This window comes from Hesperophylax consimilis, chromosome 12 (genome assembly GCF_061612785.1).
Source record: "Hesperophylax consimilis isolate HC1 chromosome 12, BYU_Hcon_1.0, whole genome shotgun sequence".
In the NCBI taxonomy this organism is placed as follows: domain Eukaryota; kingdom Metazoa; phylum Arthropoda; class Insecta; order Trichoptera; family Limnephilidae; genus Hesperophylax; species Hesperophylax consimilis.
Window position 1 is genome coordinate 4,847,074 of NC_142847.1, and position 17,657 is coordinate 4,864,730.

General features: G+C 36.3%; 2 protein-coding genes across 3 annotated transcripts in view; one reads left to right on the plus strand and one right to left on the minus strand.

Annotated features, from left to right (window-relative positions):
* LOC149419029 (klaroid protein-like) overlaps positions 1 to 9,323 on the plus strand; it is a 45,593-nt gene extending 36,270 nt beyond the window's left edge. For both annotated transcript variants that reach the window (XM_089638055.1, XM_089638056.1), the window contains 3 exons: positions 1,736 to 1,906; positions 2,341 to 2,453; positions 3,348 to 9,323. In XM_089638055.1, coding sequence (XP_089494181.1) covers positions 1,736 to 1,906; positions 2,341 to 2,453; positions 3,348 to 3,602 — 539 coding nt within the window. In that variant the 3' untranslated portion in view covers positions 3,603 to 9,323. The remainder of the gene's footprint in view (positions 1 to 1,735; positions 1,907 to 2,340; positions 2,454 to 3,347) is intronic.
* A 4,180-nt stretch (positions 9,324 to 13,503) lies between these two features.
* Act5C (Actin 5C) lies at positions 13,504 to 16,238 on the minus strand. The gene is made up of 2 exons (XM_089638057.1): positions 16,079 to 16,238; positions 13,504 to 15,073 (listed from the first exon to the last, which is right to left on the minus strand). The coding sequence occupies exon 2, from the start codon at positions 15,060 to 15,062 to the stop codon at positions 13,932 to 13,934; it is 1,131 nt and encodes a 376-aa protein (XP_089494183.1). The 5' UTR covers positions 15,063 to 15,073; positions 16,079 to 16,238; the 3' UTR covers positions 13,504 to 13,931.
* Positions 16,239 to 17,657: the final 1,419 nt, after the last annotated feature.

The following is a 17,657-nucleotide window of genomic DNA, read 5'->3' on the forward strand; positions in this document are numbered from 1 at the left end:
CCATTCGGTTATAAATTATAAATAAAAATCTTTAAATTCGTTTTAATTTATAAAAATCACCTACATAAATTTGGGTAGCTATCGCTCTAGTGGTTACTGTAAAACTTTTTTTTCTTTAAATTTGCAGTGCCCTTGTTGGTTTTTCACAAAAACTGCACAATTCAATTTTTTTTTTTTTTTTTTTTTATGCTTCCGATTTTGTTGTCCGGGTTAAATCTTCCCCATAGGAAAAACTAAACCCTTCCACTCACTTTTCCACAAATGATCAGCTAGTCAATCAACACTATGCAAGTGCATTATATAAGTAAAATAAATACAAAACAATACAAGAACAACAACACGTCAACTCACCAGAGATCAAATGGGAAAAAAAAATTCACCGACTCCAGATATTTTCATATCAGAGGGTTCGGCTCGGTAGTACTTCTAACAGGGCCTATAAATCCTACTGATCCCTCAACATAAATATTTAAAAAATCTTTCGTTATCCTACATGTATTCAAAATGACCGACTTTTGCATCTTTATATATAAATTTTTTGATAGATCTAATACGCCTAAATTTTTAATGAGAGAGCTAGGTATAATGCCAGTAGCCGAAATAACGAATGGTAATATTTTTATAGTCTGAGAATGCCAAATTCTTTTTATTTCGTTTCCTAAATCTGTGTATTTTCTAATTTTTTCATTAACAGATTTTTGAATGTTACAGGAATTTGGAATAGCGACATCAATGATATAAGTTATTTTTTTAATTTTGTCATGTAAAACTATATCGGGTCTATTATGACTAATCGTTCGGTCTGTTAGTATAGTTTTATCATAATATATTTTATAAAATTCGTTTTCTAAAAATGAATTTGGTTCGTATTCATAGTATGGTACTATATTACGGCAGTCAATCAAGTTATGTTTAATTACAAAATTTTGGTGAATTATTTTTAAAACTTGATTGTGCCTAAATGTATACTCGGACGGTGCTAATATAGAACATCCAGATATAATATGTTCTATAGTTTCCGGAAAAGCCAAACATTTTCTACACAAATCATCAATTTGATTTGTATCTTTGATTATATGCTTTCTATAATTTTTAGTATTAATGACTCTATCCTGAATGGCAAGCATAAATCCTTCTATTTCTGCGCTCAACTCTCCAATACTCAACCATTTGTTTGACGAAAATTTGTCAACATATGTTTGGTTGAGATAATTGAAGTGTTTTGCGTGTAAAATTTTATTTGACCAGGAATCTAATAATTCCTGGTTGGGATTTATAAAAATGTTGGCATTCTCATCGTATAAATTTAAAGGTGTAATATTTCTATCTGCCTTGCAAATTATTTTGTGCATTTCTGAGCTATGAGCTTTCCTATGGAAAAAAGTTCTTACCATTTCTACCTGATTATGTTTTAAAGAAGTTATTTTGACTATACCTCTACCTCCTAAATTTCTAGGTAAATTAACTCGTTCTATAGCTGAATTTGGATGATGGCAATTAAACTTTGTTAGTTTTTTTTTATTATCATTATTATTACCCTTACTTAACACGGCTGTCGCAAATGTGATCCATCGGCGGCTATTCCAATGGCTAATTCCAGTGCTATGAAGTTACAAGTTCACTAAAACGTGTCACGTGGTGGGCTAGATTACATTGAAAAGTCCAGCACTGTATATGTTAATATTATTTCTTTATAGCAATTTCCAAAAACTGATTTTTTGTTAATGTTTTTCAGGGGGTCAAGTGGTATCCACCCGCTGTACGGAGTCATACCAGCCCAACAGCGCGGTGTACTCCCTGTTTGGGATCCCGCTGTGGTACCCCTCCAATTCCCCCCGCACTGTCATCACCCCAGGCTCCTCCCCCGGAGAGTGCTGGGCCTTCAAGGGATTCCCCGGATATCTTGGTTGGTCTACATTTCACTTTTACATAACTTAGGTTGTTATTATTTTAATGAAAACTCTTGCCATGCTCGGAAAAGGCGTTATTCATTAGTTGTTCACGCCGCTCTAACCTCCTGTAGCACGCTTCATTCCGGATGATGCGAGGGAGTTATTATTATTTAGGGAGCAGGCAAGCATTCTGCTGATGCCCTCATATCTGATTTCACAATAACTTTAACAGTAATTGAGTTGTTTTAAATGTAAAATAGTTAATCCTTTCTTCTCTCCAAATAAGAATCAAATGGAGCTTTGAATTGGTTTATATTAGTAGAATCAATGACATGTTGTGGAAGTTTGTTCCGTGCTTCCACTACTCAAAATTAAACATAGTCATAATATTTATCAATATAGGTTCCATCAGTTGGTTCTTGGTAAAATGGTTCATTCTACATTTCAGTGATAAAGCTGTACAAGAGAATAAACGTGACGGGGTTCACCCTGGAGCACACTCCGAGCTTGCTGACTCCCGACGGATATATAGTGTCTGCACCTAAGAAATTTACCGTCTGGGTAAGTCCGCTACCTTTACAAATTTTGTTTAATGTTTCAAATCTTCACGACAAAACAATATGTAGTTCCAATTGGCATCAATATCAAATATCTCTCGGAAGTGCTTATGGCAGCTGTCAATTTAATGAACACTTTATAAAGTTATGCCTACCACTTTATGGCGCACTGCTGGATGTAGTAGAGGTTATTCTCAATCAACACACTGTGTCGGCATTTGCAAATTTTGCAGGTCCTAATCTCACAGACGTAAAAGGTGATGGTATTGAGGCATGGATCTGGCAGAGGAAGATTGAAAGTAGACTGAATGCTGTATAAATGAGATCACTGAGACGCATGTATGGTAAAACCATGCATGATCATGTGAGAAATGTGGAGATCCGCAAAGAATGCAAAGCTTGTAAGTAAGCGTGATGAGTAAGATTAAGAAAGGGACTCTCAGATGGTTTGGGCATGTAGAGCGAATGAATGTAGAAAGGAGTGTAAGGAGAATATTTGACGCAAATGTGAATATTAGAAGAAGTCGGGGACGCCCGAGGAAGACATTGCACGATCAAGTTAATCAGAAACTTGACCTGGCCATGTCAAGAGTCAGAATAATAGAAGAGTATGTAAGAAGGTGAATGAGACAAGGAGTGTGTGCCAAGACAGAGTTCTTTAGCAGTCCGTCCTCTCTGTCTACTGTGACGAATCAAATGGAAACGGCGTGATGGTTAGTTAAGAAGATTTGCTACTCGCTTCAAGTCTTGTTGCAAAAGTAATCTGTTGTCTACAATGTCTATGAGCTTGTAGCTCATTTTATTTTAGTTTTAAGTACATTGTCCTCGCACACATGTCGCTTTAATACATTTAATTAGGAAATGTGATGTATTATTCTATAAGTAACTGTAATTTCAGGGCCTCCAAGATCTGTCTGATCACGAACCCGTCCAATTCGGGAGCTTTGAGTATCTCAATGACTCCACCCCTCTCCAGTACTTCCCCGCCGACATTGCGGAGGCCAAAGCCGGCGCCATCCCCGGCCATGAGCTGGTGGAGATTCGGGTGGAGAGCAACCATGGAAACCCCATATACTCCTGCCTATACAGGTTCAGAGTACACGGGGAGCCCATTGATGAGTCCTCGTTCTATGGAAACGGGCCTAACAGATAGTGGCGGTTTAAGGTTTAAAACTCTCAAATATAAAAGTCGAGAGTTTTAAATAATTTTACATCATCAGATACAATTATTACAAGTTCTCAGTTTTAGTGTTTTACAGCGTTCAGAACATGTTCAACCAGTTTAGTGTATTCATTAAGTTCCGTCCAAATTAGTACATTTTTGGAGAATATCTTCTCGCAGCACATTTTCCATCATAATATAAGTCTTTCAAAAAAAAAAAATTTTTCCCCTTAGATCTGTTAACATTTTTACTTTTCCACGAGTTTGTCATATTAAGGGTACATATAACTTTCATTATAATCTTTGCGTTCATAGATGGCATGAATTTAATTATTTTATTAAAATTTGCAAGTTATGCTTTGAAATATTAATACAAATTATTTGTTTGTGCCCGTACATATGCAATATGAGTCGTTTTGTTCGTATAAAAACTTAATTCTTTCAAGAAAGGCGTACAAATACTATATTGGATTGAATCACCGATACAATATTGTATTTGTATGCCTTTCTTGAAAGAATTGAGGTTTTATACAGACTTATTCATTTGTATTCATATTGCGCATGTACGTGCGCAAACAAATAATCAAATTGCGCCATCTATAAATGCATACATTTTAACATATGTTACATTTACCCTTAAGTGTTTCTTTATGGCTACTAAGAGTTATTTAGCCATTAATCTTTTTCATTTTACATACTTACTGTTGATTCTGGTAAATACTGTTCTGATGTCTGGACAAAAACTTTAAAGTTTCCAAATTAAAGTGTGTATATTATAAGTATGGAACGTTCACAAATAATTATAAGTAATAATTAGTTTTATATTTTGTGATTAATATATTATGGAGCATTAATTTTTATAAATAATTTTTCACAAAAGAAATTTTTTTTTTTTCCAAAAATGTGTACTGATTTTTTACACTTTGTAATGATTGACTTAAATTTATAAACTTTTTGAATTGTGTATTTTATGGTATTTTTTCTGTCCTAGTCATAAAGTATGATTTTTTTCAAGGGCTTACTAAAGTACCTAATGTATGATGAATGAAAAAAAAGAGAAAAGTGCCTTTGCAATCTGTTTCAAGTACTTTTCAAATACATAATTATCATCCCTTCTTTTTGTTGGGAATATTTTACAAAATTCTGATATTTCAATACATTTAACTCTGTGCCAACAAATGAAATCTTTAAAAAACAAAATAATATTATCAAATAAAAGTATTAATTTTTTTTTTAAAATTAAAACGTTTTATAAGTTTTGTCTTTTTTTTCTAAAATTGTATGCTGAATTAATTCAAAAATGTTGAAAAATGCATAAGTTGTACAAAATATGTTAAGATTTAAAAGTGGTGTATGCATTAAATTAAATTAGATTTTATTTTTAAACAGATTTTTTTTACAAAGTGTTTTCCTAATTATGTTTTTTCTTATTTAAACTTATATATGTTACATACAAAAAGTCAGTACAAAATGGTGTTCTATCAATAAATCATTTTAATATATTTGCGCGCTCTATTTTCTCATGAAATTAATTAATCAACTTATTATTATCTTTAAGATTTATTGTAAAAAGAATCGATTTGCTCTTTCATGCGATGTACGCAATATGAAATATCTCGCTTTAGCCCATTATATTGTATCACTTACTCAAAAGTCAACTTTACTTTCTCCTTTCTAAAAGGATGTTTTTTACAATCATAATTAATTCTAGTTTCAAAACTAATTAATTGAATCTGCACCTGATAATTTATAAAATTGTATTTAACTTTAGGTATTTCACTTGTGTGTGCTTGCTTCAATAGATCACAGATTATCGCTTTAATTCGTAAGCTAGTGCAACTCTCGTTAACAATTCCATTCTAATTCACGGGTTTAGGAATACCTATATATTTCATTGAAAAATTTATTTATTTAGTTACGCTATTTACCAATATTAAAAATTGTCTGAAATTTTTATTACTTGATATGTATTCGGAAAATTTTCATTTTTCTATTTATAAGTCATGAATCTTTAAGTTATTGTATCATTAAATCAAAATTGGTGATAACATTTTGCAAAGAAAATCCATCTGAGATTATTTGCTATACCAAGCACAAAGGGGGTATTTTATTTATTTATTGTAGGTATTTTTTGATTTTTTTTGAAGACGTCGGTTCATTTTCGTATTTTGTAGGGGTAAAATCATTATGGCGGCCGTAGCTTCCATACTTTAATGGAGAAAATGATAAGATCAAGGCAATTTTCTTAAATGATTTGGGGGTAACTGCAATTTGCTAAAGTAAATTCAGTGGCATGCACTGCAGTTAACGCGAATATGGCTCAGTATTTTGACAAACTGTCAGAATGTCTTAGTTAGTACTAGCTAACGTCTACCCAGCATTGCTTGACTTTTCCCTACTTTTTCTAAATGATAGTGAAAATCCTATCAAATTCCGTTGCATAGTTTAAAACAACTAAGCGCACAAACAGACAGTTGCAGATAGATATTTTTGTACTAGCTATTGTGTGCCCGGTGTTTCTGGGGGTTATCCTTAGGAGATATACACATACCGTCACGGATTTTTCTGTAGGCCTTTTTAAGATATACATTTCCGACGTACATTATTTTGAAGTATCTCATAACGTTTAACCAGCGTTGGCTATGTAGTATCCGAAAATATTTTTTACGACTTGGTTACAAAACATCTACTTTTCTCTACTTTCTGTAAATATAACATGCATGTATTATAATATATAAACCTTCCGGGAGAAATTCTGTAAATGATAGTGAAAACCCTAGCAAAATCCTTTGCGTAGTTTAGAAGAGCTAAGCGCACAAACAGACAGATGCGGATAGCGACTTTGTATGTATTATACTAGTAGAGAAGTATTTATATTTAGAGGGAGGTAACTACTTTTTTCAAAGAAACAAATTGTGGCAGTGAAAAATAATGTACAACTTCAGAAATTAATGAAATAACACAGAACAGTATCAAATGGCATTCGTAAGAAAAGCAATGTTCCAGATCTCTACTTTATCTAAAGTGCAAAAGCCCCCTTTGTGCTCAGTACTTCAGTATAATAAATACATAACTTTATATATGGCTATAATTAACACACTTCAAGCGCGCAAAAGCAAAGGTCCCATTCGAAAAAATGGATTTCGTTTTAAATCTTTGAAAATAAAACATATATTTTAATGAATTTTTTTACATAGTTCTCACCACACCCCAACTATAAAATTATTGTCTGAAATTACAGCCTACTTTTATGATACGACTCCATAAACTGAAGTTAAAGCCAGTGTTGGGCCATTTAGTGATGTTTTACGTGTAAAAAATGACAAAAAAAAAATCCCCTTTCCGGAGTGGAATAAGTGTAAGGATGTACTACCCGTTCTACGGGTTTAATATAGTTTCCTTTTGATAAAATGTTCTTCCACACAAAAGACAAGAAGTTCAAGATGGGGAAGACATAGTTCTCATTAGTAAAAATACATGTACATATAGTTGGGAACCTTACAAAGAGATTGATATAAAATTATCGGAAACCAATGCCTTTCCCGCTATTCAAGTACGACCGGGGTAAAAGGTAAAACTACCCTTCCCGCCGGAAGTGTGTTAATAACAATTAAATATTGTATTAAAAAAGGGATTGAGAGCTCTATAGCTCTCTTTGCTTGTCTTAAAAATATAACATTTAAAATTCTGTTAGCTGTTTGTGCCATAAATCTTACCCCTAATTATTATAGAATCATGTTTTTTTTATTTATCGCTTTTGTAATCGGGAAACTTTTGTAACTTCATTTCTAAAAGTGCAGCTTTGCATGTTATAAAAAAGGGAAATTTTTCTCTTTTTTCTTAATGATAAAATAGAAATTGATTGAACTCCGTTGGTTGATTGAACCAACTTTACTAAAACCTAAAAGTAAATCTTAATGAAAAGTAATTATCGGTAAGAATAATTTCTAGATATTTGTAATTCTTTTTATTTTTTGGAATAACTTAATACCTCAAATTGTAATATTTAATTATTGAAGACAATATTAGCGATTCCTAAATGAAAATCTGAAACAGAAAAAGATAGTCACATCAAGGATTCGAACCAAGGACCTTGCCTTGCCGGGGCACTGTTTCGAGTCCTAGATGTGACAGTATCTTTTTCTGTTTCAGATTTTCATTTAGTAATCGCTAATATTGATTTCAATAATTAAATATAATTCTTTTCTCGATGCCTGAAATAAAATTTTATAAACAAGACATACAAATCCCTCATACAGAGATCTTATTAATTTTTAGGATGTGTTAAATATTTATCTTAGCTTTAGTCTAAAATTGAATTAAGCTTTAAATGTTGAATTCATTAATAATTAATTGTATATATTCTCATATTCATGGCCGATTATGATTTATTTCTATGAATCGGTTATTCATGGTTTTTATTAGAACTTTCAAGGGTTAAAAACAAAATGAAGTCTTTACACAGATAAGTGTGTTTGGACATAATTACTTTATCAAAGTTTTATTCACTGAATAATCCTTTGGTTCGGTGTTATTGCAAAATACTTGTAGCTTTCACAGACGATTAACTCGTCAGGCTAATTTGTTCGGTTTTGGGAACAAACAGCTATCTCCACTCGTAGAGTCAATTTGTTTACTTTTTGGAACAGCTCATTTGGTCTTAGAGAAAATGTTGTCTCCCTTACGGACATAGTTAGAAATGTGAACTAAACGGTGTTAGAAAGAGAAAACACCAAGCTTTTGTATTCAAGTATAGAAGTTAACCACAGAATAATTAAAATGTACACTTCTATGAAACCAAAGGTTTCGACTGCAATTTGTGAAAAACTTATGAAACTTTCTAATTTTTTACTAATTATTTTTATATGAAACAACAAAAAAGTTAGGTCGCAGTAATGTTTATAATACATTTGTCTAATAAAATATTTGCTTTTTTTCGTTATCAGTAATTATAGTTCAGTGTTTAAATGAAAAAAACGTAAGGTTAGCCATTTAATTTAATTAGTATTCTGATAAAATTTGATAGTGTATTTTTGCACCTTTCAAAAACAGTTTTTAGTTCTCGGATACATTCAGAAATATCCCATTTATTTGGATTTTACTAAGATCGGAAATTCTCTGACTTTCTTGCAGCCTCTTTAAGAAATATAACAATCAATATGCCAGAGGCCTGAAGGGTTAAGAATCTTTAATTAATTTGCTTTCAATGGAGAATCGTGATCATTAAATAATAATGCTGCAATTGTATTTCCTAAAAGTTAATTTGTCTAAAACAGAATTGACATTTCATTAGGAACAGAATTTTTTTTATTTACACTCTTCACGTGAATTGTATGTTGTATTCCACTCAGAACAATATATTATGTAATGTGTGTTTTTTTTAATGTTTTATATCATCAGTCAATTATTATTCCTTCGGGTTTTAAGAATGTGTTATATTAATTAGATTAGTATTTTGGTTATAAATTACTATGAAGTTACCACTAAACTTACTGTTTAATAATTTATATTAACAGCAGCTAGATTCATAATACGTGGAATGGTACTTATGTAAGTGTCTTAATGTAATGCGTATTGAAGATCATATTTAAATACATATTTTAAATATAACAGTTTATTTTTATTTCTGTTCCCTTTTCCGTGTTACAACAACGAGGCGACCTCAATACACTGTTTTCAAAATGATTATAATAAATCATTCCTGAAGGTATGCAGGAGTATTACAGTGCAATATCTATTTATCAAAGAAGAGTGATTGTGGCAGGCGGCGTGGATTTGATTTTTATACAAATTTACAGTTTTATTCCGATTGACGAAATTTTGCACACTTGACCTCCAAACCAAGAGGAAGGCCACTATCTACGTGAAATTTCGAAAAAAAAAAAAAAAAAACTACCCGATCTTCTTATTCCCGCCCCAAGCAGAATTTTGGTTCTTGATGGAATTTTGCACACTTGATGTTAAAAATAAGATAAAGATTATTGTCTACATCTGATTAGAAAAATGCAGGCAGCGCCAGCGCCGGGGAGTCCAGCTAGTATTATTCAGGATGTAAGAGACGTACTTGACTTACGGTCGGTTAGTAAGTCAAGTACGTCCCCTAATACCCTGTTTAATTGGGAAAGAAACAGAATAATAATAACATTATGATCATTGAAATAAAATTCGCATTTTCACAGGAAAGCGATAAAGTGCCAAACTTTTTATTTGACTTCAAAGCGTGAAAATGAATTGAAAGGAAAGCGATAAAGCGTTTTTTATTTTGCTATCTGAAAATGAATTGAAAAATTCAAAACATCGGTAACAGAATCTGTTTAGAAACACTGGACCCGGTTAACGCAGGTCTCCTGCAGCAAAATGTTTAAAAAAAATTGAAACATTTACACAAAACATTTGTTTTCATACTGTACATTCTGTCTCTCCATTTTGATTGGTTTTATAAAAACATTGGGGCCTGGCCGTACATATTGCACCTATGCACCTCCATCTTTATTTATGTAGACGTGAAGATAAGTTCTGACGAGGAAGACTATGACAACTCTATTCCTATCGGATAATTGTGAGCGACTTACTCTTACCTATTTACTTACCGAGCCTACAAGACAGATCAGCATATAACAAAATGCCAAAGGAAAGCAAGAGGATCATAAATCCTTAATTGGGGAGGCGGTTTTGAGTAGAACTTCCTCCCTTCCTTTCCTTAAAACCCTCCATACAGCATCCAGAAAGATGACATAAGCCCTGAGGGAAATTATTGTCTCAGGGCTTCCTGTGTGAGGTTAATGAAAAAAATCATAATAAATAGGTCAAGGTCGAGCACGACCAGCAGATTAGCAAAAAGCTAGCTGCTTCCCTCATGGCAGCAGAGCGTTCTAGTCGCTTGGGAGTTTAATAGGTCGAAATTTCTGCAAATCCAGATTCACTAGCAAACACTGCCACCAAAAAGACCAACTTATTTAACAAAATTGTGAGGCTCGACCCTCGATGATCAAGGTGTTGTCCTGACGTCGGTTCTTCACTGCGGATTCTGTATGAAAAAGCTGAGAATCCGGAATCGGGAAGTAATCCAAGTCTTATGTGGGATTGTGAGCTAGCGAGCCTTGCGGAATACCCGCCGTGCAGAGGTACCTAGTACCTGGTAGTGCAGAGGTGCACTGCAGGAATAGCTCAAATTTTGACGAAGCTTTTAAAATGTCCCTGAAGTCTTGCTCTGTACCCTCTGCTTCGAAAAAAGCAGTCAATCATCATATTCCAAAGAAGAGTGACCGCTCGAACCCGTCTTTTTAGCTACCCCGTTCTTATGTGCTCCTGGTAATATTTAAGGAAGAGTCTCATAATGAGAAAACACCCGACTATTACTTTTATTTTAAGTGAAAACCCTATCAAACTTCGTTGCTTAGTTTAGAAGAACTAAGCCCACAAACAGATAGACGCGGACAGTGACTTGTTTTATACTATTTAGAGATGTGATTGATTGATTGGCATATCCAACCAGGTTATTGTTGTGAGGCTGAAGGAAGTAGGGAGTGTGGAAGCAGAAGGTTCTGAAGTACCTGGCTATTCAGATCTACTCAAAAAACATGGCTAAAGCCATTTCGATTCTAAGTGATGGTTTCTGACCAACGCGATACTGATAGCATCTTCCACTTGGAATGAGCTGCACATAAATTATAGCATTCCGAATCAAGGGAATGTTGTGTGGTAGAAGGTTTGGATTTGGAAGTACTTAAACCAAGTTTATGCTTGATGTAGGTTGTATAAATAAGTAATTTTTTTTTTTTTTTAAAACTTCCGATTTAGTTGTCCGGGTTAAATCTTCCCCAAAGGAAAAACTTAACCCTTCCACTCACTTTTCCACAAATGATCATCTAGTCAATCAACATTATGTAAGTGCATTATATAAGCAAAATAAATACAAAACAATACAAGAACAACACGTCAACTCACCAGAGATCAAATGGGAAAATAATTCACCGACTCCAGATATTTTCATATCAGAGGGTTCGGCTCGGTAGAACTTCTAACAGGGCCTATAAATCCTACTGATCCCTCAACATAAATATTTAAAAAATCTTTTGTTATCCTACATGTATTCAAAATGACCGACTTTTGCATCTTTATATATAATTTTTTTGATAGATCTAATACGCCTAAATTTTTAATTATAAGAGAGCTAGGTATAATGCCAGTAGCCGAAATAACGAATGGTAATATTTTTATAGTCTGAGAATGCCAAATTCTTTTTATTTCATTTCCTAAATCTGTGTATTTTCTAAATTTTTCGCTAACAGATTTTTGATATCATTTTCATTTGTAGAACTTAATTTTAATATTCTTTTTTTTATGTGTTCAATATTATTATTAAATTTACAAAAACCGTTTATTTTTAAACAAGTTCTGCAGTGTTATTACTACTAGTAACAGCTGTTTCTCCCTCTGAAGGCATTATTAAACTGTCATAGTTATAATAATAATTACAGCAGAACTTGTTGAAAAATAAACTGTTTGTCAATTTAAATTTAGTTTCATGTTGTTTTTACATCATCTTCATAATGTTTGAAAGTTGATTATCACTTTGTTCTCTCAGCCATATTTTTACTTTTGTTTTAAATCTATTCATTCCCTTTATTTTTTGTTTGTTTGAGCATTGTATAGTTTCGTAGCATAGAATTTCAAGCAATATTTAGATTCTGAATGGTTGTCTTACCAGGGCGATATTGAGAGTATTTGTTTGTTGTTGGGTTGCTTTGTCCCTTTCCATAATTCGTGGCAAGGCTCGCGGAAATTTTTTCCTGTTTATAAGGACCCTAATATTGGCCCCAAAAAAACTTTTTTCGAAATGGAAAGGTTCTTTTAAGCCGCGTCCAGTCTCGTGTATTGCAACATGTAACGCAACGCGAATTGTTTGGACGTTAAATTGCAATTGCATTGTGACGCGGCATCAGAATTCGAAAGATACCACCCAATTTTGAGGCAATCGTAAAATATATTTGTAGGTATATCGAAAAAATGCCTATTTTCTCTTCTTACGCTTGAAGATGGAATACCGCAAGCTGAATGCGCAGACATGAAAACCCATTTAATCCTTGGTTTGCACTCTATCCTGCAAACCTACTTTTAGGAAAAGAGTACAAATGAAGTTATCCTTACTTTCCAATTCATAATTGTTTTCTAACTATCACGCCGTTACGCAGGGGTAGGCAGAGAGGACGGACCGCCAAACAACGCGGTCTTGGCACAAACTCCTTGCCTCATTCACATTCATACTCTTTTATTATTCTGGCTCTTGACATGACCGGACTCAAGTATTTGATTGCCTTGATCGTGCCATGTCTTCCTCGGGCGACCCCGACTTCTACCATTCACATCATATATTCTCCTCACATTCCTTTCTTCGTTCGCTCTACTGCCCAAACCATCCGAGCGTCCTTTTCCTAATCTTATTCATCACGCTTCAACTGCATAAACATACTTCCCAAATACACAAACTCATCATCCCAACTTCAGAAAGTATTTACCATTCATAACTACATCGCACTGTTTTCGTACTCTCAAACAATGACAACTTACTTATTCAGTAACTCTTATTTCTTTCAAAGTACTGGAAATCTGCACGGATGCCATTATAAAATAACGAGTCATTTTCTCAGAACTTCCGAACCACCTCTCTCCAATTAACCCTTCATTGCCTTCATTACTGAAGGGGAACAAAAAATTTCCCTTCACTTTCGATCGGTATTTTTCCAATCAGTCAAGTTACGTTTTGACATTTCTTTCACTTATGAAATGGAAAGAAGCACGTCATGTCGGTAAATTAATAGAAGTGGTGCACAAATAAGGTGATAAAGGGTTAAGAGTGTAAGGATTGGATCGGGCATGACAAAAATACAGATTATTTTACAATTTTTATGTTTTATTTTTTTTTTGAAAATATAAGTAGTAAGTCTTGTTCAGCTAGTACGAAAAATACAAAAAAAAGCTTTGGCGTAAGTGCAAACACTTCCATGACGCTCCGGGGAGCCAATTTAATACTTGAGAATTAAATTAAATTACAAAAATAAATAACTACTCATCACGGCAGACTTGCGAAGGTGTTGGTATTTCCTTTCAATACAAAACTCCACACTTTATAATAAAATGTATTTAATAATATCTTACAATTACAAGAAATGACGAAGAGAGTAAGCTTGGTTTGAGCTGGCTGATAAATAACGCGCGGCCATCCTGGTTCCTGGTGGGGGCGACTACTAACATAGCGCCGCCATTACACAAGAGCGTGAATCATAAATACGAGGGTGGGGGTGGTGGGGTGGGTGTTGTTTAGAAGCACTTCCTGTGCACGATGGAGGGGCCGGACTCGTCGTACTCCTGCTTGGAGATCCACATCTGCTGGAAGGTGGAGAGGGAAGCCAGGATGGAACCTCCGATCCATACGGAGTACTTCCTCTCCGGGGGAGCGATGATCTTGATCTTCATGGTGGATGGGGCCAGGGCGGTGATTTCCTTCTGCATGCGGTCGGCGATGCCGGGGTACATGGTGGTTCCTCCGGACAGCACGGTGTTGGCGTACAGGTCCTTACGGATGTCCACGTCGCACTTCATGATGCTGTTGTAAGTGGTCTCGTGGATTCCGCACGCTTCCATTCCCAGGAATGAGGGCTGGAACAGGGCTTCGGGGCAACGGAACCTCTCGTTTCCGATGGTGATAACCTGTCCGTCGGGAAGCTCGTACGACTTCTCCAGGGAAGAGGAGGATGCGGCGGTGGCCATCTCCTGCTCGAAGTCCAGGGCGACGTAGCACAGCTTCTCCTTGATGTCACGCACGATTTCTCTCTCGGCGGTGGTGGTGAAAGAGTATCCTCTCTCTGTGAGGATCTTCATGAGGTAGTCGGTCAAGTCGCGGCCAGCCAAGTCCAGACGGAGGATGGCGTGGGGGAGTGCGTAACCTTCGTAGATGGGCACGGTGTGGGAGACACCATCTCCGGAGTCCAGCACGATACCGGTGGTACGACCGGAAGCGTACAGGGAGAGGACAGCCTGGATGGCTACGTACATGGCGGGGGTGTTGAAGGTCTCGAACATGATCTGGGTCATCTTCTCTCTGTTGGCCTTGGGGTTGAGGGGAGCCTCCGTCAGCAGGACGGGGTGCTCCTCGGGGGCAACTCGCAGCTCGTTGTAGAAGGTGTGGTGCCAGATCTTCTCCATATCGTCCCAGTTGGTGACGATACCGTGCTCGATGGGGTACTTGAGGGTGAGGATACCCCTCTTGGACTGGGCCTCGTCTCCTACGTACGAGTCCTTCTGGCCCATGCCGACCATGACTCCCTGGTGCCGAGGGCGACCCACGATGGAGGGGAACACGGCGCGAGGAGCGTCGTCTCCGGCGAAACCGGCCTTGCACATTCCGGATCCATTGTCTACCACCAGGGCGGCAACTTCTTCGTCACACATTTTGAGTTAGTCTGTGAACAAAAGATAAACATCATTAGACTTTTGCTGAAAGCGCAACATTTCATATGAAAATCATAAAATGGGTGAACGGTGACACTGAAAAATAAATTATGATAATGATAACAATAATTACTATTAACCATTCTCTTAATATAATATCATTAATGAATGAAAAGATATTTCAGACCGTGGGTATGACCGACTAGAAATCGTAATGTCAATGACCTATTTTTATTTGTATTCAAATAAAATGATAAGCTCATAAAATAAAATGTAAAGTCCGTTAGGTGTTTCTGTTTACTAGTTGGAGAAAGTAATACTGTATTGTGCAAATAATCAAATCGAATCAAAACATCTGACGCATAGCAAATGTCTTATCCGAATCTAACTCGAATAAATAAAAACAGCTGATTAATTAAATTTAAAAAATAAACTTGAAGGTTGTTGAAAGTTATCTAAGCAGTTAATTAGTTAAATTGGCAAGAATTTCCTTGCAAACTCCGAGGTTATCTACCTACACGTGACACTTAAAAGAAATCGATATAATTTCGCGATCTTTCCACGGCCAAAATGCCACCAGGCTATTTAAATTAAACGGCTATAATTTAAATGGCTTCTTCTGGTGGGTTAAGATACTCGAGAGAGTTTGACTTATTTTCACATTTCAACTAACTGTCAAGCCGGTTTGTCAGTTTAAATTCTAACGGCTACGCACTTGATACCACGCCCCGACGCCCAAAGGAACCGGCATTTTTTTAACTTTCTATTTAACGGATATTATACGATCCCTTTCGCGTATCCCGGAGACGATTTAGATTCTGGTAATCCAATTTGCACAATTCGATACGCCCATAGAATTATCTGGAGCGGATTACACCAACTGACTTAACTTGCCAGGTGACGACCACCTGGGATTCAGACACTTGTTTTCACACAGAAACAACACCACTTGACACTAAACGAGATTTCTGAAAACGCTAGACTATTTTTTGTAGATTTTTAGAAATTGAACTTACATTGGATTAATTAGTTAACAATAAATTAATATCAGTCGGATTGCACAGCCCGTAGGATACTGCACAATGCTCACAACACTAGAACTCGAACACGAATGATGCAAAATGCCTTGTTGGGACAATATAAATGCGCGCTTATCTCGCCCCCCCTCCAGCCGGTCCCGACCAATGGCGAGCGTCTTTACCATATATGGTCATGCAATGCACCGCGAGGTCTCTCCCTCTCCCTCCCGCACCGAGCTGAGCATGGAGATACCGCACAACGCTTTTCCCCAACTGATAACCGCGAGATTATACATTTCGTATGATTCACAAAAAGAGCGTAATGACAAGGCGAGCCGTGGACATGAGACGCGAGAAACCAGCGGGCCGTATCGACCATTCCTCGTGCCGATTAAAAACCCGGTCAATGGAATTGCGATACATATTCCGCTAGCCGGCAACCATTATGTACAAATAAGGTATCATCTTTGCGTGGCTGACAGCGGTGGGGCGGACATCCCAACGCAACGAAATGTGCAAATAACCGAGACGAAAGCCCGCTGCAGCAGTTGGCAGACGACCAATATTATCAGTCTACTCCACGGCAGCAAGGAAAGCCGGTACAACCACTTGCCATCGCTTATCACACACCCCTTGGCGTCCTGCCAGAATCTCACGCATTACTTTTTTACTTGTCAAATAATAATCACATCGCGAAGCGTTACAATATAATACACACAAAAACCCCTAAATTCACCCAAATAAGAGATTATTACATAAAATATTATATTAAATAAATTACTCACCGAAGTCTCCTTAGAACACAAGCGGACCACGCGCGAATAATGTCGCAAGTGGGACAGGCCGGTTGATTCAATCGTCTCCTACGCCCGTTGGACTCGCCGGGGGACGCCGACGGGAAATTGCTACAAAATATCTAATTTACCTGTCCAAATCCCTCAAAACCTATGTGGAAGAAGGTTGAAATCTAAAATGACGGGCATTAATGACGCATTAGAATGTCGGCCGCCTTTGTTTCATCGTTTTCTAAATCATATGTTTGAAATAAAACCCCTCAGATTCGAATAATGAACTCGCCCGGTTCCCCCACTGCCGTCGAGCCGGTAGCATTACCATATATGGGCATAAAGAAAATACAGGCTCGCGATTGGTCGAGACTAGGCATGCTCGGTTCCTCGGTGATATCGTTGATATACGTGTGTACTGTGATAGTAGTAGTGAAACCCGGCGTGGCTCAGAGATTATTATTATTTGTACCTGTACTATTTGATAGGGACAAGTTCACTACTACTATAGCCAGATGCTGTGAGACTTATCTAGCCAGGTACCAACTACCCGGTAGCTGGTAGTACCTACGTAGCAACCACCACCGCGGCGATTGTGGATGGTCATGTTGTTTGAATATTATCAGCATCAATATTCTTCGAACATGATCGGAAATCGTATCACGCAATCGGCGAATTTGCGCTAACCTGCGTCATTATTGTGTCCTAGAAATGGTCATAGACATTCAATTTCTATGCTTGTGGTGTAGTTTAAAAATGTATTTCAATGAGTAGGTATGTCTCCCCCAATG

Excerpts from the sequence above, each read along its gene's own strand:
- Act5C (XM_089638057.1), bottom strand. The coding sequence starts at position 15,062 with ATGTGTGACGAAGAAGTTGCCGCCCTGGTGGTAGACAATGGATCCGGA.